The 26,237-nt window shown below is 36.2% G+C and overlaps 1 protein-coding gene across 2 annotated transcripts in view; it reads left to right on the forward strand.

The window, feature by feature from the left end:
- DOCK4 (dedicator of cytokinesis 4) overlaps positions 1-26,237 on the forward strand; it is a 223,333-nt gene that overhangs the window by 135,945 nt on the left and 61,151 nt on the right. For both annotated transcript variants that reach the window (XM_084206500.1, XM_084206501.1), the window contains exons 14-25: positions 5,545-5,669; positions 7,143-7,305; positions 7,817-7,923; positions 8,500-8,656; positions 14,237-14,334; positions 14,433-14,516; positions 14,615-14,715; positions 15,055-15,136; positions 15,944-16,114; positions 17,450-17,642; positions 20,964-21,091; positions 23,251-23,385. In XM_084206500.1, coding sequence (XP_084062626.1) covers positions 5,545-5,669; positions 7,143-7,305; positions 7,817-7,923; positions 8,500-8,656; positions 14,237-14,334; positions 14,433-14,516; positions 14,615-14,715; positions 15,055-15,136; positions 15,944-16,114; positions 17,450-17,642; positions 20,964-21,091; positions 23,251-23,385 — 1,544 coding nt within the window. The remainder of the gene's footprint in view (positions 1-5,544; positions 5,670-7,142; positions 7,306-7,816; positions 7,924-8,499; positions 8,657-14,236; positions 14,335-14,432; positions 14,517-14,614; positions 14,716-15,054; positions 15,137-15,943; positions 16,115-17,449; positions 17,643-20,963; positions 21,092-23,250; positions 23,386-26,237) is intronic.

Below are 26,237 nucleotides of genomic sequence, written 5' to 3' on the forward strand. Positions count from 1 at the left end.
TTTTTTTAAATATCTTCCCACTGGCAGTTGCTACACAACTCTTCCCATTCTACAAAGATTTCTAAGGATCTTTTCTCTAGAATGTTTTCATCCACAAGATTTACATTCTGGGTTAATACCATTTTGTCTGTGCCACATCCAGAGATTTTCAGTCCCTACAACTGAAATTTTTTTAAGAGCTATTCAAGATATGTTTAGAGTATAAAGCATCTCATTAGCTTGTATTTTACATAGATGTAGGTGAACAGGAACTTAATTTAAACAAAATTAGGTTTTTTTGCTCTTTTGCAATTCATGATTCTAAAGGTCCTACAGTTCTGAGCAATGCTTTCAAAAAAACAGTTCCAAACAATAGCTCCTACTGAGGTCTGTATACTTATTTTTACATTAGTGGCTGTTGTCAGGACAGCAGTAACTATCAGAGATACTTGTTCAAATGCAGTCATGCTGTGTTTTGTTACCCTAATAAATAATCAAATTGAAATCTATTTCACTAGAAAGCTTTTTGAGGATAACTGGCAAATTAAACTGTTTCTAACAAAGGCACTACCTTTGATCTTTGACAGCTATCTTCTGCTTGAAAACCTTGTTTCACATTAATATGCTACAAGAGATTCTGCAGTTCTAAACAAGTTTGAAATACGAGAAAATCTTGTTATAATATACTTGTTGCAGTTGCAACTCAGAGCTTTGTCACTGTAAGTTTAAAAACAATTTTGTGATGAAAGATCATTGCTTTGATGCTTAGGTTAGGTGCAGATGTTTCTATAAAAATAACAGCACAAATGATACATACAAAGGCTCTGCTGAGGCTTGTGCTGATCTGACTTTCTCCTTACTAGTGATTACCTGTGTTGTTCCTGTCACCTGAAGTTCAGTGGGTACAGTTAAGCCTCTCTGAGCTGGGGGCAGTTTACACACAGGTCCAACCTGGGAGCAGCAGGAGAGCAGTGCTTGTACACAGGTCCTTGATAGTGAGGATGGAGCCTCCAACCTATGAAGGAAAGAGAGCCTGCAGAGGTATCCCAGAATAGAACTCTGCAGTGGGCATAATAGGTCCCTGAGCATACACTGTTGTCTCCAGCCTGGAAATTACTCCTGGCTCTTTTCTCTTTACTGCTTGTTTAATATTTGTAGTTTATAGTTGGCAGGTTGAGGAAGGCTGACCCCCGTTAACTGCATCCTCCAGCAGTCTCCTTGTGGTTGTTTTTGACTTTAATTGGCCTTTCCTCCTGTTCCTAATATTAGACTTTTGCATGTAATTGATGCTGATCAGGTGTCTGTCCCTCGCCCCCATTTTGCCTTTGTACTATTTGCTATTTGGATTGAAGTCATGAAGCTTTTGCTTCTTTGTAGGTAAGAATTCTTGAGCTATAATGTACCTGGTAAGCACCTACAGTGGGACAAGAGGGGTTTGGAGTTTTTCCTCTCCTAGCCCATGGAGAGTGCTTTCAAGATAATTTTGCCAGATCAAAGCTACAACGTATTGGCAGGACCATACGGTGAGGCTGGTACTGCCAATGCTGTGCTGTACACATTTCTGTTTAGCAACTCAGACATTTCAATTCCACACCTTTCATTTACAATGGAATTCACATACCAGAGTGGCTGTCCATGCAGAATGTGCACTGAAAACTTGTGCTACCTCAAAATGTTATGTCTGTATTCACACCTCTGCAGCTTGATTTGCTGTTGTTGTTAAATGCTGTGGAATTTCAGTTCCCATATGGCTTTAACCCTCACTTACTATTAGAAACTCTGGTAAGAATTTGTCAGCCTGCTTTTGGTGAAAAGGTGAAATCATAGGGGGCTAACTAAGTCCCAAAGTGTTGGGTTTATTGGGTCACTTCTGTAATTAGGACAGAATATACCCCTCTTCAACACATTCAATTGCAGGATTGTCAGATGAACAAACAGCTTCCCTAGATACCCCCTTTGATCCTCACAGTTCTGTTTTTTCCAAGAAACAGCTTATTACTTCCCACTCTCATAGGGACCACCACCAACTTTTTTATTTCTTCTTTGTTGTTTACCATCTCACACCCAATATACAACAATGTCCAATATACAACAATCTTCTATCTTACCTATGCTGGCTGTAACATGTTAACCTCATTTTTTTCTTAAAATAGTGTCTAGAAAGTAGCTTTACCAAGATAAACAGCTTTCTAAGCACTGAAATAATTCAAATAACACAGAAATGCAGCACAAGACTTTAATTTGCTTTTCTCCAGCTTCTGTTGACTCAGCTCATAACCTGCGTGAAGTATCTTTGATTTCTAAGGAGACTTAGGTGGTTTAGCTTCACAGAAAATGTTTAATGATTTTAAATGTGTGTGATTCACTATTTCATAGTCATTTCTTACCCAGAAAACTGAAAGTCCTAGGCAAAGCTGATTTACAGTAGGATTTGACTCTGGCTAAGAATGTTATTGGCTGGATGTTGCTCTCTGCATGTTCATTTCACAGTCTGGATGCCCCAAATTCAGAAAGGAGAAAGTGACCTGTCATAACAGGGGCCAGGGAATGGAAATGCTCCATCAGAGCAGTGAGAAATGAGCTGCCCTTTCTTTTGAAACAAATGCTTTCAAGTAGTCTAGATCATCCATACCAGTCAGTATCATTATAGGCAGAGGGTAGGTTTGTCACTTCAAAAGCTGAGCACATTTTTTGATGTAGTTTTCTGTTGTTTATTCCTGTACCAAACATCATGCTGAAAACAACCATTGGATGTTTCCTCCTCCTTGGAGAAGGAGACACTGTATTTCTTAGCACAGAAATGGGCTGGAATTAGTGTGTTGCTTTTTTCATCTCATCTAAAGCCTCTGTCTGATAGAGATTTCATTCTGTAGGTATGTTTTCAACCAGCAATTAAAATCTGATGTACTGTGCTGTTTGAAATGTGCCCTTCCAATTTCTGTGCCAATTCCTCACATTTGGTGAAGTGCAACGCTGTAAAGTCTCATTACACATACACCTGTAAGATTTGTGTCATGCAGATGGTTTAGCTGAAGATTCCATTTGTACTCACCAAAGTCTACCTCAGAACTCTGATGTTCAGCAGGACTTGGCCTTGCAGTGCTACTTATGGTTGTAATTGATTACCCTAGTGACAAGGCATGGATTTAATCTGTGTGGTGTACCAGTGAAGGCAAAGATCCCAGAGGAAAATGATGTATATTCTTATAATCAAGTGTTTAATTATGGTTACCATAAATAAGAAAGATCAGATAAAGGAATATAGATATATTCAGCAATGTGCTGATGTTTGAATGTTTTATAGAGGATTTGGAATGTTTTTTATGGGAAGTGGAATCACAAAAGAATGGCCTAACTTGATTTAAACAGACAATCATAATTTTTGGAGAGAGAATTTCTGTTAAGGAAGATGGAAAAATGCCATTTTTGTAAAAGCTAAGTGTGCAAATAAGAGTATGATAATTACCCCCTGATGCTCTCCCAGCCTCCAGCTATTTTCAACTCAAGGGATATCCTGAGTTCTCATGGTTGCCGTTTTCATATCCTGTAGCTGATCTTTTTTCCACAATTTCTCCATCCTTTCCTTTCATCCTTTTACATTACTTGCATTCACAACATCCTTTGGAAAGCTTTGGGTTTGTGTTTGGGTTTTGTTTTGAGATTGCTTTTGTGTTTGGTTTTGTTTGGTTTGGTTTTTGTTTTTCCTTACAAGTCCATCACCTGAATAACCATCACCTTTTGCTTATTTTAAACCTGTTTCCCAGCAGGAAACAGAGACTGATCTGGTGGTTGCTCTCACTTTTTAGTAATTCAGCTCTTTCATCCTTGACTTCAGACACTCTTAAGTGAATACTATCTAGTATTTGTTCTGTTGATTCTGTCTAGCTGTATTCTAGCCTCTGCCCATGATTGTTTCAGCAGGTAACTGATAATGAGGTAATACAATAGCAGATTTCCCCCCTTGTTTATGGGCATGGGTCTTGAGGGATTTGTGATATGGCAGTTTCTTCTTTAACTTTTTTATCATTTAGATTGTGCTTCGGAGGATTCATTTAATTATTTTGCATCCAGTGATGTAATAATATTATAAAAATATTTGATTACTATAGCAAGATCATTGTTTCTGTTACTTAAAAATCACCAGAGAGTTGCATGCAGTACAATACAAGAAATGTGAAACATGAGAGTATTGTGGAAAGTTCAAGCAAGTAAAATTCTACTTGCAAATTAAAATGAAGCTAGAAATTGAAAATGCATTAATTATTTATGTTACATATATTATAATTACTTTTACCGACAGTACAAGTACACATCCCATGGTTGCCTTCCAAGTGGCACACCTATAAATATACTAAACTATCACACTTTCAGCAGTGCTGAGTGAAAATCTGCCTTATTAAAAGATGATATTCCCTTTTCACTAAACTTGCATTTCTCTAGATGAAAACATATATTCTCAATTTCTATTTCAACAAAGTCCAGAAATAAGAATTTTAGAAAATTCTCCTAATTATGATGTCTTTCATCCTACATTGTTCTGCTTTTAACAAGGAATGTCCAATTGTTTCAAAGTAGTTCTGGTAATTTTGTTCAAGAGTTGGATTTGTTAACACTCTTCACAAATAGATTTAGCATCTTTAAATGGAACAGGGGCTTCGCTACTATGGCACTTCAGTATCCTGTCCCCACTGTCCCCACTCTTTCCCCTTTTCATCAAACTTTGCAATCTGTGTCAACTGAAACTAAAATAAAATTACTATTGATCTTGTCTATATGATCTGTTTCTGTTCTGACAGACTACTGAGTGTGATACAGCACAAACGTGCAAAGAATTTAAATTTAGATATGCTAGCAGTCCTTGTTTATACCATATGGTACTGAGGTAGTGTCTGTATTGGATTTGTAGTTTAAATGTCCTGATGAAGAGTCTAATTTCTCAGAAGCCTTTCCAACAAGCAAAAAATAAGCTAACAAAGCAAACTTTTTTCTCATAAGTTTTGGAACAGTCTATTAATGTAAAATATACGGAGATTTTTTAGATTTCAAATTGTAACGCTCACAATCTGGGAAGGCTACCCTTCTAATGGAAATAACACCAACTTCTTGTTTTTTCCTTTTGCAAAATGATACATTTCCTGTTAGGACTAAGCAGAAAAAAGTTGTAATCAATTAAACAGAGAACTGTAACAATTACAAATGAAAGGAAATGCATTAATATTGCCTTAGATTAGAAGAAGAATTAAATTAGGTGGAACTAAACACTAGCTTCACTACAGATAGAAGGGCCAATGAAAAGACCAAACAGACCCAACAGATGAGTAGAAGCCTCTAGAATTGGTTTAGTATGGCAAATAATCTTTGGGTTTTGAGAGGGATGAAGATCTTTTTCTTTTCTTGGTTTATTGTTTTAAACAAATTATTGTTTCAAATCCAAAAATTCTGATAAATTGTGGCTATAGCATTATCCTTTGTAAGACAAAATGAAAATCTAATGAAGTACTGAAATCAAAAGTGAGCAAGCTGGACTGACTTTTGGACACATTGTTCTGTTTGTTTTTTTGATAGGTGAAATGAGGAATGATTTATATATCACTGTAGAAAGAGGAGAATTTGAGAAAGGAGGGAAAAGTGTGGCCAGAAATGTGGAAGTGACAATGCATGTTGTGGACAGCAGTGGTCAAATTTTAAAGGTATTTTTGTTTTATGTTTTTCCTTGCTGTAGTTAATTTTGATAACTTTTTCATATGCAAGTCTTCTTTTGTGGCACTGACTGAAGAATGCAAAAAGGCTTTGGAAATGACATGTTTATCTTTTGCTGTCTTTAGCTATTCAAAGTGTTTCCACTTGGCTGAAAACATTTTTAAAATGTCTATATAAAACCTTAATATATGTTTTAGTTCTGTGATGAATTACATGATTGGAATAAACCCGTAAAATTGCCAACCAAATAACTGATGATTCCATTAAGATGTTGGAAAATGTTGAAGCAAGATCAAGTTTGGGAAAATTTTGTATTTCCTAAGAATTCTTCTTAGAAATATGCAATTTTTTAATGTTGCACAGAACAACTTCTCTTGATAAGTGTGAATTTTGGGTCTGATTTTAATAAATTAGGGATTCTTGCTGCAGAAGTCAGCACCATTTATCAGTAGAAAAAGTAAATTAATTTTCCTTCTCATCTTCAAATTTTATTGTATGGTGCTGGTGACGGCTTACAAACAGGCAATAGCTTAAATTTTAATTATTAATAGATGACTCTTTCTCAAAATTTTTCTGTACCAGAAAGATTTCTGTACCAACAAGATTTCTGTTCACATTCAAACTTTTCCTCACATATTTTTATATTGTTTTTGTTTTGTTTTAAATTTGAATATGTTCTGCATGATTTCATGGGCTGTGGGGTAACACAATGAAAAAAGCCTGGCTCAAATTGTGTGTTTGTGTATCTGAAGTAAAATTTTGCATATTGATCCATGGCATCCAATATAGATACACTATATATATATATATATATACACACATAAATGTGTATGTATATATAAAACAAAACCATGATATTTAGATTATAATTGCAAAAGCTACACCTTACCTTCCCACAGAGAATTAATAGATATCCCCAAGGCAGGATTTAGACAAATCCATTTGTCTACTTTGCTATGGGGAGTCCATCATGGGTGCTGTAAAGGCTGCCAACAAATTCCTTCTTCCTGATCACAGAATCCTCATTTATTTTCTAATGCTGGGGCATACCACTGATAGTGCCAGGGCTACAGGCTTTTTTCAGTTCACTGGAGATCTTGAGCCTGGGCTGTTCTGGTCTCAATTCCATTTTTTGTTGCTGGGGCATAACATTGGCAGGATTGTGTTGTGTCACGGGAATCCACAACATGTGTGTTGCTTAAGCCTCCCTGATCACCCAGTACCCCATGATAAACACTTCTGTTCTAAATTATGTGAATGATTCCTGCCATTTCTAATTTTCTAATTGCAAGCATAAAAAAACATGCTGCTGTTTTTGAGGGTTATAAAGCACTGAACATTGTACTACATTTGGCACTTATGGTATGAATGTAAACCTTAAATAGTTTTCCTTGGAAGAGCAGTCCTTGATGACATTTTACCAGTGAACTAATCTCTCCTTACTAATATTTTTTCTTCCTTAGGATTTTATCTCATTTGGCTCTGGAGAGCCCCCAGCCAGCGAGTACCATTCTTTTGTGCTTTATCATAACAATGGCCCCAGATGGGCTGAGCTGCTGAAACTTCCTATTCCTGTGGATAAGTTCAGAGGAGCTCACATCCGCTGTGAATTCCGGCACTGTTCCAGTGAGTGGTGCTCATGACTTCTGCTAGTCCTCCCCTTACGGCTGTAGTCAGCACACGAGTTTCCATAACACCTCAGGGAAAAGACAGCTGCATGAACTTTCTCTCAAATGCTTTTTTTTTACTAACAAAATTCTAAAATTTTTAAAACATTATGAAACATATTAAAGATGATTTTGAGGTAAAAATTGCTGACTGGTTCCACATTCTGCGTTCCAAGGCACGAGAGGCAGGTTTCACAGAGGGGGATAAGCTTCTATATGTTGCTAAGATTGCATATTGGTGGCCTATATTATTTGTTGTTAACATATACTAAATTATTTTAGAATACTCCCTTCTCATTTAAAGTTAGATAAAAAAGGAGACAATGTGCAAATTGGCACAGCAATTCAAGATAATCTTCGTCTGACTAGCTGCAGCTCCAGTGTACTTTCTTATATTGCATTGCAGACATTTATTTTGCCAAAAAGTATACTGTTATCTTTAACTGCTGCTATTTATACATGCATTTCAGCAAAAGAAAAGGGTGAGAAGAAGTTGTTTGGCTTTTCTTTCGTGCCCCTGATGCAGGAAAATGGGAGGACTCTGCCAGATGGCACCCATGAACTAATTGTACACAAGGTAATTTGAATTAGCAGTCATTAGCAGTAATGATTCCACTGGAACCTACTTTAAATGCCCAGAGACATTAAGTTGAGAAAGTCTGTATTGATTATCAAATGACTGATAATCTTGTCACCATTAAAATATCCATTGCTGATTGTTTAATGTTCAGCTTCCTAAAAGGTGAATATATCTATAAACTGCAATTGAATCTAGGTATGTGTTTCAGTGCATTGGTTTTTCGAAGTCTTACTATTATATCACATTGTGTTATAATGAATTTCACAAAGGGAAGTTATTTTAACTTTGTGGAATTCTCTTTCCATGTATAAGAGTTGTCACTTTGTTTAGAGGATTTTATGTGCTCCCAGATAAAGTTTCGTTTTCGACGTGAAAATTTGCAGCTATTAATTTAATGTAACCTGTGCAAATTTGTTAAATTTCAATGTCAATATACGATGCTATGTTCTAAAACCAAAGTTGTAACAGGCATAGTGGAAATTCTTCAGTTTCTGACTGAGAAACAATGATTCATATAATTAAGGGATTTGGTCAATTGTTTTGTGCATTATTTTAACCGTTTTGTTTCCACAGTGTGAAGAAAATGCAAACCTTCAGGATTCTGGTCGCTACCTCAAACTCCCCTTTTCAAAGGGAATATCCCTAGGAAACAACAGCCAAGCAGTAAAAACCACTAAAGAGTCCTTCTGGATTACATCCTTTCTCTGCTCCACCAAACTCACACAAAATGGTAGGATATGTTGATTATTTAAAACATGATGAGCTGAAATGAGTGTGATAGCTAGTCTTTTCCATGCCAAGCAAGCATGGATGTACTCAAAAATAGCTTATGTTCTATCTCTTTTGTGAACTGGTTTTCTTCATAATTTTTTTATATCCAGATGGAAACAAATGGATCATGCTAAACCACTGTTTTTAAGTAGTTCAAGAATGCTTTTTAGATGACCGTGACATTGGAATCAAATGCAGCACTTCTGGAATCAACTATCAAAACCCAGCTGCTTTATAAAACCTCTTAATCTGTTTGTTCTAGATTTTTTTTTTATGAAACACTTATTGTCAGATTTAGGTTGTAGCAGTTTGTTTTTAATTAGGCATATATTGCTTTTTTGTTTCTCTTCAAACCAGCAAACATTTATTACTACTTAGAACAGTTTATACACTGGCTATTAGGAGCAGCAGATTTAAATGCATGTGTTTACACTCTCTGCCAGTGCTCTGTGTGAAGTTCTTAACCAGTGTTATGATAAAATTCTTGAGGTTCTTGTTTTCCTGCCATAACTGAACTACCTGTAACTAAAAAACACCTGTGGAACAGTTTTCCAAAAATTTCTAAATATTGTGTATTTGCGTGGTAATGTGTTTCTGACCATTCTTTGATAGTGCCAAAATTTTATATTATTACTTTGATCTCTTTTGTGTGTGAATATCTGTGACTTTACCCATCTTCTGTGTATAATGATAAAATTGCTAACTGCTTGCAATCTGGTTATAGATATTTAACAAAAACTAGAGCAGCTTTTAAAGTTGAAATTGTGCTTTTAATTTTCACCCTTTAACAGCAAGTGTGCAAAATAGAACCGTGTGCAGCCACTAAGGGGCTTGTTTCCTTGCACACACCCATTTTGTATTTTCATAGCAATTACCTTAGTAATGAAAGTTATTCAATAAAAGATTTTCCCAAAGGTAGCTAATAGGGAATCAGAGACTAAATTTGCTTCAGTTAAAGGCCTTGATTTAGGAAATTACATTAATCTACTGGTCCTTACACATGCATAAAAGTGCTGCCTGGAATTTATAAGTGTCTCACTGATAAATAGTTGTCCTGTTGTCTGGGGTTCTAGTACTAATTTTTATTTACAGTACAGGAGTTATTTTGTACTTATTGTAAATAGATGTGTGACACAGGGCATAAAATTTCCTCCTATTTTTAACCATATGCTGAGTAAGAGGGTGTAGAATATCTGAATAATATTGATCCCCTTTTCAGCTCTGAAAGAGTTAACAATTATTTCAGCAGTACTTCAGAGGGTGGAAATATTTTCAATAGACAGGCTCATATTTTCTCCAAGGATCTTCTTTGGGAAGTTCATCTTGGTGAGTTTCCAAATCCCCATTCTTTTAAACAAAAATTTGCCAAAATCTATTGCATGCTCAGAAAATGAACATAGAGCAAAGCATGTGGATATTTGGTCATGTGAGCATTACTTCGGTTATCCCTGAGAGAATGTAGCTTATGTATTAAAAAATACAGGATTAAAAAGATCTGTGTATTTAATTTTTTTAATAAACATTTGTATTGGTATTTTTGAAAATTCCTGGTTATTTTTAAATTTGTTTTTAAGTTTGGAGATTTTTTTCTGAATATCTCAGAGTTTCACCCGTTGTTTACAAACAACAATGCCCAGTCTGAAAATGAATTAAAAATTATTCTGTTGTCTGGCTATGGGGTGGGGAAGGACCCCAAACCAGACTTGCAAAGGGTGTGACTGGATTAGGCTGCAGTTTTACTCGCTTGCTGGGAAGTTTTACTCAGCTGTCATTCTCTCATTGATTGTTCCCACATGCCATCAGCTCTCATGCATATTAAAATTATGGGGACTGGGGGACGGAGGCTGACTCCTAGTTGTTGGGATCCATAACTTCCTTAGCCTGGGGACTTTGGAGGAGTTATTAGGATTATTTTCAAACAAATTTTAGAGACCTCCTAACCGGGGGAGTATATGCGTTCATCATGGCTGAGAACGTGTCCTTATCTAATCTTTCTGCTATTTAGTTTTTCCTTCTCTTTTCCTTTTGATCCTGGATAGTTAATCAGTTAATATTAGCAAAAACTAAACTAGCTTTTTTCTATTATATTCTTAGATGGGTAGTTATTTTTCATTACTCTATAAAACCCCAAAAGAGTGATTGAGAGCACAGTACTTTTCTAGTGAGTAGTTACCAAAGCAGTCCTAGTTTTTCACATGTAGCAGGGATTGCTAGCTGCCTGAGAGTCAGGATCCTTCCAGTAAGTTTGAATATTTTAGCTGTTGGCATCCACTCGTTCTCAGCACTGATTGGGGCATCCCTGGTCAGAAGCTGTTCAGCAACAGAGCAATACACCATACAGCATGGCAGAGGTGTAATCCTTCTATCTGCATTTTAAAAAAAACCAAACAGTGAATCAATAAAACAAAAGTAGCACTGGGCAGCTTTCCAAATAACTCTAGTTATGGAGGAAGTGTTGGTGACCACAGAAGCAATCTGTTGGAAGAGACATGCTGACTGCCTGTTCTGAAATTCAGTCTTTTCCTCCTGAAGTGTAGTAGGGTCATAACAAGTCAATTTCTGATGTCTCAGGACTTATATGAGAGAGATGGAAAATCATCCCAAACCACTTCCTTAAACTCATGATTTTAAACTTTCTATTAAACCTAGCTCTTTGGATTTAAATTGCCTGTCTTGATGAGAAGGGATGTGTTTTATCTGGTAGAGATAATAGGTCAGGTGTAGTCTGTTTAAAATATACAGGCCTTGATTATTTTGAAGATAATTCACTGGAAATATTTTTATTCTTCAGCAAAATTACTCATCGCCAGTGACATTTTCCCTTTTCCAAAACTATGATTTCCTAGTGGGCCTATTTCTGGGAACAGTTTTATATCCTCATGTCTCTTACTACATTACACACTGGTATCCGTTCCCCTTGTGATTCACACGTCAGATTTTCTATTCATGTCATTTATGCTTGGGCTATTTGCTAATGTTATCTTAGAATGCCTTTCCTCCTTAGCACTTCCCTTGAAATAAGTCCTTTGAAGTGAGTGTCTTACATTTGCTTTCTTTTTCTTTTTAAATCCCTCAACAAATCCCTGATATTGAGTGTTAACTGTTTTCTATCAAGTTCCTCCAGCAAACCTGTAAAGAAATGTTTTTCCTGCTCTGAACTCACAGCTTCAGCTAATCTTGCTACTTGTCATCCTGAGCTGAGGCTTAAAGTGTGGAAGTACATTTAATTATCTGAAAGACAAATGTAGTTGACTGGATTTATAAATCTTGTTCCTTAAAAATTCCTGACAGAAAGAATAATAAGAGCTATAATTTGTCCTTGATCTTTAGGATGAGTCTCTGATGCATGTGTGGGACTCTTCCTCACTCAGTGCAACTCAAGGATCTCTTTTTTCCATGCCAACACAGCTTGAAGCAAAACAAAAATGTAATGCATAGATGCATCAAAACAATGTGTCCATCAAAAGCAATTAAGGCAGCAAAATATTTGTGGAATCCTATGTTGGTTGTTTGCCATTAACATCTATGACAAAATTTGAATATAGGTGGAGATTTATTTAGTGTTAATAAAGTAAAAAATATTACTTCATTTTTTGTGGGATAGAGGAACTTCCCTGGAGCAAACCAGGAAAGAGATGACACAAAGATGGGTGTTGTTCAAGTATTACTTGAGTGTGAAAACAGTCCATGGTAGAAAGCAGCCAAAAAGATGCTGAACTAAGAGGAAAACTTGCTATTAACCTCTTATTTTAATAGCTACTGAGAACACTTCAGAAGCCCTGGCTCCTTCTAACACGGTGCAGGGCAGTGAGCAGCTAGACTGTGCTTTAGCTCAAACTGATGGGAGGGTTGGATGGTGATTAAGGTTTTCTGCTTGGAACCACTAGGCACTGAGAATTTCTGAAAAGCTGGTCAGTGAAGCATGGCAGTAGTAAACTTGAATATAAAAGGGGTTTGGAATTGATTTAATTTAACAGTCAAAAATGTGTGTAGCTTTTACTGAAGACAGCTTGAATGGAGCTCTGCAGATGTGTCTGAGTTCAGCAAGGAAAAACTGCTGAAAAACCAAGCCAAGTTTGCAAAACTATTTTAGGATATTGAATGGGATGGAACAAGAAATTCTCAATCTTATAGTAAGGTGGGCTTTTTAGTACATCTGTGAAGCAATAACATGTGTTCAAAGACTATTAAATGTAGAACTTACATTTAAGATATGTGGAAGCACAGATAGGTTCATTGGGCCATCCGTCCATGATGAATTTTATGGAAGTATTTACAAGAAATCATGGATGAAAAAATCCACATGTAACTAATTCAGATGTGCTGTAAGATGAGTTTACCAAAGACAAATCATGCCAGAATAAACTTCTTAATATTTTCAATTTTTTAAAATTTACTATCAGGAGGAAATGCAGCAGTTCAGCAATGCAGCACATAAGAAAACATATAGTTTAGAAATAACAATTTTCAAATAGGCAAATAAAAGTTCAAATGGAAGTGAAAGGTTGCACTATAGTGAAAGGAATTTCTTCCTGAGCAGATGAAAATACTACTAGATATGAAGAAATCTCTGGGATTTATCTCTGTTTTAAAGGACGGGAAGGGTGTGGAGATGAGAGTAACTTCACTAAAATCTGAGACAATTTTCTGCTAATATGTTGTTGACAGGTCACATCAGTTGAGAGGGACAAAATCAAAATATGATTCAGCAAAGCACTGTAACTTTGATTTCAATAATTAATAAGAAAAAATAAAAATTAGATTGATTCTAATGAGAAAAGGCAGGATATCCTAGTGGAGACTCCTGGGGATTCTACTTTATCCAGGGAACTGAATAGTGATAAACAGGAGAAGCATCATACTGGTGGCATAAATATGTCTATCTAAAAGACATTCAAATTCTAGGACATAGATGTCATAGGTGTTTACAAGAGATGTATGAGCTTTAATGATGTAGAAAATAATGTAATCTTATCTGTAATGTAGTTATCATTTTGGTTAAGAAAGCTGAAGGAAAAGGAATTAAAACAGGTGGAAGTTTGGGCATACTCAGATATTTTTTTAGCCCAGAATAGTTCATTTTCCAGAAGAGATTTTTTATTTGGTAATAAAGTGGGATCTTAGAGGCATCGTGTTTGAGCTCTAAAAAGACATAGAAACATGAGTGCTTCAAATACATTCAAGCTAGCAATTGGGAGATTGTTTCCAGCTTTCAGAGAGTACCTCTGGAAGGCACCCTTCAATGGGATGAGAGAGGGCAAATAATTGCTTTATTTAAAATAGTATCTGAATGAGATTGCATGATAGAGTGGTCACAGGAGAGTGATTTTAGTGACTCAGTACCATGTTCTTATGTTTGTATTGGTGGAGCAATTGCATAATGGAATGAAAATGTGTTCTTGGGAAGATCATATTGTAGCAAATCTGAAGGTGTTTTGTTTTAACGATGCAAATTTTGCTGAGTGGACTGTAATAGTAAAATTAAAAATATGAAATGCTGCTTTGCTTCCAACTTTAATCTTGCATTTTGTTTTTGCAGGAGATATGCTTGACCTTTTGAAGTGGAGAACCCACCCAGACAAAATTTCAGGTTGCCTCTCAAAATTAAAAGAAATTGATGGTTCAGAAATAGTGAAGGTATATACCTTTTCATACGTTTAGATGATATGAGGAAATAGTTTACTTCTATGTCACAGAAGTATCTTGTTAATAACACTCTTGTTCTCTCCCAAAAGTTTCTTCAAGATACACTAGACACTTTATTTGGTATTTTAGATGAAAATTCTCAAAAGTACGGATCAAAAGTGTTTGATTGCCTGGTAAGTTTCATTTTGTGATCATGCCTAACGCTAGCTAAAAGCCAAGTAAATGACAAAAAAAAAAGTGCTGGGTTTTTTTCTTTTTCTCTCACATTTAGGTTCACATAATAAATTTGCTGCAGGACAGCAAGTTTCACCACTTTAAGCCAGTAATGGACACTTACATTGAAAGTCATTTTGCAGGAGCACTTGCATACAGGTGAAGTCTGTACTTTTTCTATCTGACTTAATACTGACAGTTTTTATTGCACTAAAAGAATCAATCATTAGGTTAAGAAAATGGTGTATCCCTGTTAAAATCATTCTACTGCATATTTAATGCTGGTTTTATTGGCCATTCATCAGAGATCTATTGGGTGCTCTTCAGCAGACTTAAAACTAAGCGTGCTATTAAGTCTGTGGTGATCAGTGAAATCTAGTGATCTATTTTTTATTTTGCCAGTGTTTCTCATATGACAGCTATTGGTTTGCATTTTATGTGCAAAGTTAACCCTTCTCCCTCTTCTGTGTTGCAATACTTTCTGATGTGCTATTATAGAGATCTTATAAAAGTACTGAAGTGGCATATTGATCGAGTCACTGAGGTGGAGCTTCATGATCACATACAGGAAGTACTAAAGGTAATAAAAATTAGTGAATTCTCTATTTGAATGATGTATTCAAACAGTACACATGGCTTTAACTTAGGGAATGAAGCAGAATATATATAAATGATGGAACAGTAGTACTAATTCTAGGGAGCTGCAGACTTTCAGTGCAGTCAGTTTATTTATTATTCTCTTTTGTCAGTAAGTTGACCATTGAGGTCTGTGGAGCTCTATGTTCCTTACTGAATGGGGCAGAGAAATCAAATGTAGATTACACTGGTGGTATTAACATCCATGGCATGAATCTAAATGCTGACCTAATGGCTCAGTCCTGGCACCAGGGAATTCTACTGATTGTGGTGGTTGTTGTTGTTCTTGTTGCCCTGGTTTGTACCATCAGAAGGGCATAACATGCCATCAGGCTGAGTTATACAACACAGTAATCCCATTTGGAACACGTGCCACAATTTGGAAATAAAATATCAGTGTGGTACCCTTCTGTGATTTTCTGTGCTACTGTGAACTTTGGTGTCTTGCCACTTAAGAGAGGGAAGTGTTTTGAATTGGCATCCCAATAGTTTTGCAACTTACTTTAAGCTTTATTTTGAGGGGGGGAGGGCGGGAGGAGAAAGTTTTGTTGAGTTTTCCCTTGTTTGTTTTGTTTTGGTTTTTTAAATTAAAATTTTGTTGGTGTTCCAATACAGAGATTTACCAAAACTAACTAATGGGCTCCTGTTTCAGATTTTATTCTTTATTTGAATCATATAATCATTGCATATGCTCTGTTTGGAGATAAGCATGTTCATTTTTGTGAGTTATCTCTGGTTTTGGCATTTATAGGCACAGGAATATATCTTTAAATACATAGTTCAATCTCGAAGATTATTCTCTATTGCTACTGGTGGGCAAAATGAGGAGGAATTTCGCTGCTGTATTCAAGAGCTCCTTATGTCAGTACGCTTCTTCCTGTCTCAGGAGAGCAAAGGAACCAGTGCTTTATCCCAGCTACAAGTGAGTTTTATGGCTTGTTGGCATTTTCCATATCCAGTGTAAAAAATGTATGCCTGTTCAGAAAGAAAATGTATTTTTGCTAGAGCAAAGTGGCATTTTCATCTTTCCATTTTACAGTGGGAAATTTTCATACCAGCACCTTCTAAATATGCTTGGAATAGATAATCCTAAAACAGACATTTTATTTTGAATTATAATAATTATGTTGATGGATAAAAATAAAACAATTTAACTGTTTTGGTTTTTACTGTTCAGTTTCACCACACTGACACTGAAGAATTTGAGTCATACAAAAGACTATCAGAATTTTCATGCTTTACAGAAAATTTTTAAGTCTTGATGAACCACTTGGTTTAATACTCAGCTGATATCTTTATTTCATTTGAGACTACAAAAATGAGCTAGTGCTGCAGTGTAGAGGCAAAACACAGGAGACAGCACTCTGCATTAAATGCTCATAAATATACCATCCTCTTCCCACGTTTCTGTAAACAGAGATGGTTAAGAACCTGTTAAGAATTAATGTTTTCTAAATTTCTGTAGAAAACTGTTCCACCAAGAAAATGGCAAATCAGAGGGAACAGAGTTAGAAAGGTAGCTCTTCCATCTCATATTGTGTAAGCAGCTGGAGTAAAAAGACAACAAAAGAATACAAACAACCAAATTTAGAATCCTTTTTCAGTATTTTTAACTAATTTTAGCCTGTTCTGCCACTAGTGTGAGAGTGTAAGTAACATTTCACAATCAGCAGGATTTAGAGAAGAAGAAGGGAATGTCAGTTTTAGCTTCTTTTCGCTGGCGTTGTTCTCCTTATTTTTCCAGTGTTTTGTTTTCATATTCATCAGTGACTTTCTGACCCATTTTAAAGATTGTTGAAGGGAACCAGGGCTACCAGCGCTGCATCACTCCAAAATAAAAATGTTCAGTATTTGATAAATGGAAGATACGGAGGCTGTTACACTGCTTACCTTAAAACAAAGTAAACCAAACCACACAAATATTTTTTGTATCCTAACAGCTAGATTCTGCCATCCTTTTAAAAATTTTCTCTCATAGAAGCTTAAGTGTATTTAAAGAATAAATATTTTTTTGCTCTGTGGTGAACCTTCACTTTGTCCTGGGAGAAATTAACAATCATTACATATTACTTGAAGGAAATAGTCACAAGTGTAAGCCTGTTAATGAATGTGAGGCTGTTCATTCTGAAAATAAGACTGTTTTTAAAGATATTACCTATCCTGGAAGCCAGGCATTTCTCTAGAGTTACTTAAATTTCTATAGTTTATTACATTCTATAAATGTCAAAACTGTTCTGACTGTCCATTTTTACCCTAGGCTGTGTTTCTCAGCTCATTCCCATCCGTGTACTCAGAACTTCTGAAGCTCTTTGATGTGAGAGAAGTGGCAAATCTGGTTCACGATGCTTTGGGCAGCTTGCCAACAGTCATGCATGGGGATGAGTCCCTTCAAGCTGTTAAACTGCAGAGCATTGGCAAAACTGTGGAGAGTCACCTGTACACTAACCCAGGTAAGGTTACTCTGGGCTGCCTGCAGATGAGGAGCTCAGCCTGTGTGCTTTGTACCTGGGCCAGCAGCTGCTGAAGGAAATAGTCCATTTTTTTTAAGGAAGCTGAAGTTTTGACCATAAAGGAAATCTACTGTTTAGATACAGTAATTGAAATTAATACCATCCTTCTGAAAGTAATCTTTAAAACATACTAGACTGAAGAAAGCATGTCTCTGCAGAGGCATTACCACTATATGGAAATTAGGGAGGAAAGATGTGCTGTGTATTAAATGTTAATGTTGCATAGGAAAGTCACCAGGATTGCCCAGAGTCTAAGATTGCCCTCTTTCTAATTATGCCAAGCACATACTTGAAAAGCTCTGTGTCATGATTTTTTTCTTGTCTTTCTGTATAATGTTTGTAAAGGGCAAATATTAGCATTTAAAACAGTCAGCTAATTTGACTTCCTGCATAGAAGAAAAATTAGGACAGTGAGTGATGGCTCAGAGTTCTGATTATTGCACCATTCCTTGAACTCATTAATTTTCCTATATCCAGTGGCTGACACTGCAGCTGACAATTAGAAGGAAAAAGAGTAACCTCAGACAAATATTCTCCAAACTTTCTCACCTAGTCCTTGGTGAATCCAGAGGTGAATCCAGCTCTCCTTTTCTGTAATACCACTACATCCCTCCACCTAAACACATCAAGACAATTAGATTTAGGCTATTTAGATTCAGGGCTTGTTAGGAATATATCTGTGACTTGTAAGGAATATACATGTTACATGCAGTGGTTGTTTCAATAATTGGCACTGTTGCCTTCCATACGTAGTTGCAAGTCACTGTAAGATGCTTTTTGCTACTCCATTTGGTCTGCAAAAATGGGATACTTAAAACAGTTGAATGGAGGATGCTTAGTTTTGCCTGAGATGCCTCAGGACATGTTGTGTCTAAGAGCTGGCTATTAACAAGCCAAGTGTTGCCACATGTAGATTTTTGGTCTTCAAAATGTAGTTCATGATGCTGCACATATGTGTACGCAGTGCAGAGAGTAGATGGCAGCTCAGGTGAGGTGCCAAATTCTGTGTGGGCTCATCAGGAAACTATCTAGAGTTAACCAAGAAGAAACACCTTGGCACAGGGCTGCTCCTTGTTTCTTCTGACCTTCTGGACTGAGGGATTGGAGTTGTAGCTGCAAGAGAGGACCTGTGGCCCAAACAATAATGTTCATACACGAAATGTATTGAGGAACCATTATTACTGCTCTGTGACATCTGTGGAGTGGAGTAGTGATTGGATTGAGCTTTCTATCACCTGCTTGCCTAGGCACAGAATCACAGGCTGGTTGGCTGGTTTACACAGTGAACCTTCCTCTTGGCTCTTGAGGATGGATTGCCAGATAGTCACGAGTTCAATATGTGTAAGGCCTAAGAGAATGCAGGGAAAAGGAGCCATCCCCTGTAATCCAGGGGCTAAGTCTTTTTTATACAAATAGAAAAGTCCTGCTTTATTGCTTCAGCTGAAGGCATTAGCTCTGTTTTTACATCCAGCCAGAATCAATAAGCAGATTTAGCCGTGGGGATCAGAAGGTGGCACTTTCCTAACCACAGGTCTGCACATTGACAATTTCCCTGCCCAGTCTCTGCCCAGTTACCCTTTGATCCTAGAGGTCTTGCAGTGGATGGGTCAGTGGCAGCTGGGCACACTTGACATCTCAGAACACTGGGGACAACCCTTGGCTGAGCCAGGTTCTGAGGTAGAGAAAAAGAATATGCTGCCTTAGTTTCTTTGAGAAACTTTCCCCCATTTGTGGTGCTACAGGCAGATAGGAACTCTCAGGGCAGTGCTGATGAAAACCTGCTGAGGCACTTGCAGAATAAGCAGTCACTGGAAAAAGGCTATTTATTGCCCAGTGTTGAGTTTCTGTACCACTGGTTTTCAACTGATTGATGGGCATTTGCTTACTACCTTACAGCCTTTGATTATTATTTTCTTTAGTAGGAAGGTACAGAGGTACACCTGAATAAATAATAAGCATGGAACACCCATTTAGAAAGAGCAAGCAAGCTTTTATTTAAAAAATACGAATATACTTAAATAGTGTGTACAAATGGGCTTGTCCATATGATTTGTCTTTTATTATACAGATGACTACACAATAAAAACAAGGGTAGTAAAGCATAACAAGGTAAGTGCTGTGTTTCAGTAAGCAAAAGAAACACTAAACAAATAAAATCTCAGAAAAAATATATCTTGTTCTTCCTCATGGAAAAAGTAGAGGAAATAATTGTGGGGGGGAAAAGTGTTTATAGAAAGTGTAATCTATAAATAATAGCTGCATGGGAAAATTGTTTTAAAAAAGTAATTTTCCGGCTAGAGAAATCAATTTTTAGCATATAATTGCATTAATGAACAAAGGAAGTAGATTAATATATATCTATAATGCAGCTTATAATCATTAAAGTTTTAATAGAGGAAATTATTCAAGTACATTTCTATGGGAATATAATTTCTTAATTATGGAAAAGATTTTAAAGCAACAACAAAATGAAAACAGGCAACATCCTTCCCATTTATCAAGTTGTGAATAGGTGTTTGAAGTGTTGTCACAAGTTTTAGTATTAGGGTTCTTCCCATTTAATATTTCCTTTAATTGTAAAAAAAAGAAGCAGAAATAAGTAGCATGTTAGTTATGTTCTTGCATAATTTTCAGGAAAATCAAGACTGCAAATAACGCCAAAGAGCTGTGTTTAGAAAATGAAAGAGTACAAAGGCAAATTATTTTATGTAGAAATCAATACTCTAAGTTGCTCATACTCAGTAGGACCGAGGAATCTGGAAAAGCAAAAATTCTGAAAGAAATCTGAAAATACTGCTGCTGGTCTGTAAAGTAGAACTTTTTTGTAGAATAACATAAGTTCCTGCTGAAGTCTGTCAGAACCTTGGCATATAAATGGATCCTGTCACATGGCTGGAACACTAGAACATAATTTCTCATTGTTAAGAATATAGACCTTACTGTTCTACTTTTTTTTAAATTCATTTTGGATGACAGTTCAATAAATACTTAAAATTTCTTTTCTATGTAGTATATTCTGCACAGTGGTGTTTTTCTTCATCCATGATATAAGATAGTGACTTTCAGCATATTGTTTACTCTTCAAACATTTGCTCATGATTGTGACGTAAAAGCTTCTGCTTATCAAAAATTTTTGTTAAAGCTAGCAAAATCTTTTGCTTATCAGAAATAGTTTTGGACTGAAGGCATATTTTATAGATGTATTAAAATTAAATTACTCTATGAGAAGCTCCTATTCATGAAATTTTTCATTTTTTCCAGATTCTCGATGCATTCTTCTTCCAGTAGTTTTACATCATCTCCACATGCATTTACAAGAGCAGAAGGACCTTATAATGTGTGCCCGTATCCTTAGCAACATATTTTGCCTCATCAAGAAGAACAGCTCAGTGAGTAAACACCATGTCACATCCACTTGAACTTCTTTATATGGCTCAGTGACATTTAATGACACAAGCTGGACCTTGCCCAAGAGCATTTTAAGGAGTTCTCTTTGTAAAGAATCTGCATAAACATGCCATTCTGATTTTTACATGACCCTTTCCTTTCCATGCATGAGTATTTTAATTGTTTCACATAGTGTTCTGACAAGCTTTTGCACTTCTTGAACGTTGTGTTGGAAAGAAAGAAATGCCTGCTTTCTTTTAGGGACATTTTTTATTGTGGGCTGTGTATTCTTAGGGGACACAGGGCTGATTTAGATAAAGAGATTGATATGAGTATTGCAAGGAGATTGCACTTGGTTGCTAGTTGATAAACTTTGTGTCTGGTTTCTGAAGTTTGTGAATTAATGTGTGAAAGCTGCATATGAGAGCTTGCTCAGACAGGTGTATTGCAAAAGGGAAGGTGATGATATGTTCTGACAGACAACAGGATATAAGGCAATTAAAACCAAGCATTGCCTGAAATCAGTGCAACACATGCATGTCAAGGCCAGCATACATTACCTTTTAACGCATTAGTGAGAACTCCTTAATGTGCTTTTTATTTCATACCACTTTCAGCAATTAAAGTTGCTCTGTCAGTGATTTGATATGGATGTGGCTTGCACTTTTGGCACTGCAAGAACATATTCCTTCCAGCTGCTTCTGGATAAGTATAAAATCTCATCACAAGTCAAAGTGATACTAAAGCAGAGCTGTGGTTTTGGCCTGGGAGAAAACTTTGCATATCTGATGTGAATTTCAGGAGATCTTCCATTTGAAGTCACCAAACCAGAGATGTACACAATTACAAGTGATATCTACATAAAACTCTCCCAAATGTTCAGAATATGCAGCTATGATTTTTAGTATTCTTTGAGTAATTGAGACTATTAACAACTTGGTGACTTTGGTTGTTTTTTTGGTACACCAGTACAGAATTTCAGTCCTTCCATTATAATCAAGGTGATTTGGAGATTGGTGGAAGAAGTGAATTTGCAGTAAGGCAGCTTTGAAAATTAAGGCTGTTGCTCATTCCAAAAGTAGTTTGTAGTAGTAAAGAGATGGGTCCTCATGATGGATGCAGTTGCTAAATATACTGTGTACTCTCTGTTTTCATAAGAAGCCAGTTTAACAGTTCTTTGATGCTAGATGAGGTGATAGAGAACATGGCTTGATACTAGATTTAACTTAAGTCCAAAAAGGAATTTTGAGTGTTGTTACAAATCAAATGCTTTAGGATTTTGCTCTAGGAAGCAAAATTAAATAAAAGAAAAAACCCAAATCACTCCTACACTTCAATGTCAGCAAAGTTGACCTTTTTCTTTGTTAGTTGAGTTTTAGCTTGGTTGTGTTCATTTGATTATCAAGTGTTTCTTTCTGTGAAGAAGGGTCGTGTGCTCAGATTACGATGGTGATTTCTGCTGCAGTGGGGACTTAAAACACTGAAGCAGGGAAAGTATATTTCCATCTGAATTAAAAAGGAGAAGTAACTACAGCTTGACTTTATCCAGTGTTTTCTAGTGGGTAGCTGAGGTATTCACGGTCTGGTTTGGCAGTGAACACTTTGATTCCTTTGTTTGGGTGTTGTGTACAAGCAGTTGTGGGCTCACATAAATGAATTATTTGTTTGTGCTACTCAGCTGGGGGGAGGCAGCGTAGCTGGGCCTTACTGATGAAGCATGTCCTGAAGGTTGAGCATCATCTGCTTATTTCTGGTGATTGTTCCAAAGTGTAAAACAGGATTTTGCTTTTTGGATTTTAAGCCTTTCTTGGCAATTTCCCCAGAAGATATATGAGTGTTACCTATAAAAATGCCTGAAAAATTCTTGTATATTATTTACTGCTTTCTTTTAAACGTCAAGGGAAAATAGAGCTATGTAATTTCATGAACATTTGCATATTCAAAGTCATCCCTGTAACTGTCCTCTATGATATAATTAATGGAAAACTGTTAGGAAAAAATGAATAGAATTAAACAATATCTGGATTAGAGATTAGTCCTTGTTTCTTGAATGTAGCATTCATAGTGAAACTGTAATTTGTTTCTAAAGCTACGTCAAAGGAATTATACTTGTGGTCATATTTCTATTTTAAAATCTTAAATTTTTTATTTATTATTTAAGGAAAAATCAGTTCTGGAAGAAATTGATGTGATTGTAAACAGTCTGCTAGATATTCTATTAAGGACCATACTAGAGATCACCAGCCGACCACAACCATCAGGCTCTGCTATGCGCCTCCAGTTTCAAGATGTGACTGTAAGTTTCTTGCAAAGAGATCACAATTGTCACTGGTTGGACTACTAGACTTGTGAATATATTGTCTTTGTATTGTAATTCACAGGGTTAGATTTTTTGTATAAAAGAGTGAATGAGGAGGACGATGAAAACCTTTCTTGAATTCTACTAATTTTTGTGAAAACAGTATTTTTTTTCATTGTTTATTTATAGATTGTGACCAAAAAAACCAAAAACAAAGCAAAAAATCAAACCCAAAAGATAACATTTCTTTTGAGACTTTCAGTTAGTAATTATTTTGGTATGCTCCTTTTGTTTGCAATATAATAGCTTTCTGAAACTCTCCTTCAGTTCAAATTCCTGAAAACAGAAGAGTATCAATCAATAATAGTTCCTAAAATGCATACATTTTTTCATGATGAAACAACTCTAAAGATGCCTGCAGAATCTGTGATAACTTGTACTAATCTAAATTTATTACTTGAGAGGCGCTTTGTTGTTCTCTGGGCTGAGCATTTGAGCTTTGTTTTTGTCACATGAAGCTGAGCATACAGGATAGATTTAGAAGATTAGCAAATGATGCTTTGGTGAACCTGCTATAACAACTCATGGAAATTAGAAGGTTGAAATACAGGCATTTACAGAAAAGTCTGTGATGAGCATTGATCAAATAAAATGAAGTGTTGTTTTGCTTTGTTTGCAGCAAGGTTTTCACTTTGCTTTTCAAGGGCAAATTTGTTCTAATATAGCCAGGGAAGTGACCCCAAGAAGATGAGGGGTTAGCATTTAGTGCAGAAGACATACTATGCTGAGTGATTTACTATCTCATTATATATTAATTAGTTGCTCTGTGTTTACACTGTAATAATTTTTGTTAATGAATAGAGGGTTGCTTTTCAAACCAGAACTTCCTCTGAGATCAAACATTTCAAAAGCATTTAACAGCTGCAGAAAAAAAAATGTGTTGCCACGTTTTGTTTTTTGCTTGTTTTCTCTTTTACTTTAGACCCACAGAGAGAAAACTGTATGTGGAGTATTTTATGGAGCTGATTTAGCTCTGTGATAAGATGACATTATGCTTAATCACTGTGGTTCAACAGCAATATGCATCGTAGAGTTTGGGAAGTTTTTTCTTTAAAATACACAATTGCAAATGTATGCCATGTGGCAGATCAGGCCACCACAAGAAAATCTAAGCTAAAGAAAGGGTGGTAGTGTTAGACTGTTAGTGTAGCAAAGCTCTGATTTTATTGGCTTGTTATGAGATATCCCCTTGCTTGCAGATGAAGTTTTCATTAAACGCCATGACAGCATAATTTTTTACACCATCAAAAAATTAGACTCTGAAAGTGCTTTCAAGCTGGAAAATTTTCTTTTATGCATCAGAAAAGCCATGTTATTGTCACTGCAAGCTCTCAAAGAATACTTAATGTGGAAGTGACTCACAGCACAGCATAAGGCAATTATATACATTTATGTAGAAATATCATGCAGTATGAGCTTCTGGCAGCACATGGAGCCAGATTCTTGGAACTATTTGTAGAGCATGTATGATAAAGTACTCAATGTGAGTACAGCAGTAGAGTCTGTTCCAGTATGTTCCATTATTTCAAACTGCATGTGTCATAAAAAATTCATTGTGAGATGTGCCATGGGAGCACACTTAATAAAATTCTCTCATAGTTTTGAATGAGACTTAGTCTTCCTTGTGGAAATAGTCCCCAACCCATCTGAGTGTGGTCTCCTAGGCCCATGTGTCACTGTTTTTCTTCACCAAGAAACAGCATCAGATCAGGCAGCACTGGGATTTGTGCTGCTGTGACTCCACCATTCCTTTCAGGCAGCTTTGGTAGCTGGATACCATTTAATTTTCAGTCAGCAGCCTTGTTCAGTGGTAACCTGCAAGATGGGTGTGATGCTTTAAACTGAGCACGAAGCAGATGCGGCTTCAGGGTGACAGTGTTATGGATGTTGCACTGGCAAACGTGGAATTTAATGCAGTGTTGAAAGTGCAATTTCTGCTTTGGTTTGTCACTGTGTTAGACCTTGGGACTTCCTTCAGAAAAAAAATGCATTTGCACATAAAGAATTGGCAGAAAGCAGTCCAATTAAAGTTAACTTTAATTGATTTTAGATCTTGAAAGTTCAGTCCCTCAGAACATGAATGAGCTGCAATTTAATTGAACGCTTCGTGGTTTTTAATAATTGTGCTCCTGAAATAAGACATAAAAAATTACTTAAGGAACCTACCTAAGTGATTTTAGTATACTGCTTGCCTTGACTTTTGACACTGGAATTGGACCCTAAATGTTCTTTAGCAAGGTTGGTATGTGTGTGGAATTTGCTTTTGTGCATGATTTAAAAGTTAATCTCTGGCCAACGCTGGCAGAAATCCTACAACTTACATTTTTATGTTGAGTTCAACAAATGAGGCTGAATGTGCATTGCTATTTTAGAAACCAGCCTGTATAGCTACCTACATTCAAATTAAAAGCTCAGATTTAGAAGTAAGTTAACAATTAGCTTAAGTTGATACTTTTATAACACTAATCTGTCTATCAACTATAATAGTACAGCTCTCTACAGTAGGTTGTGATTTTTAATATATACTACTCTATAAGTTGAAACAAATGTGGGAACATAGAAGAAAGGTGACTAAAAAGGACTGCTTAAAATGCCTAGGCAGGGAAGAAATTTTGTAGTTCAAGCTAGCAATTGGATATACAGATTTTTACAAGACAGCAGCTGCAACCTTTATGTTTATGCCCAGAGCATGAATGTTAAGATATTTTGTAGCCTTAGGATATTGTTTTAAGATTGTGATTCTATGTTTCTATGAATGCTATGTTTACTGTAAAACAAGGGGAAGTAAG

This window comes from Fringilla coelebs (assembly GCF_963513975.1).
Source record: "Fringilla coelebs genome assembly, chromosome: 5".
Taxonomy (NCBI): domain Eukaryota; kingdom Metazoa; phylum Chordata; class Aves; order Passeriformes; family Fringillidae; genus Fringilla; species Fringilla coelebs.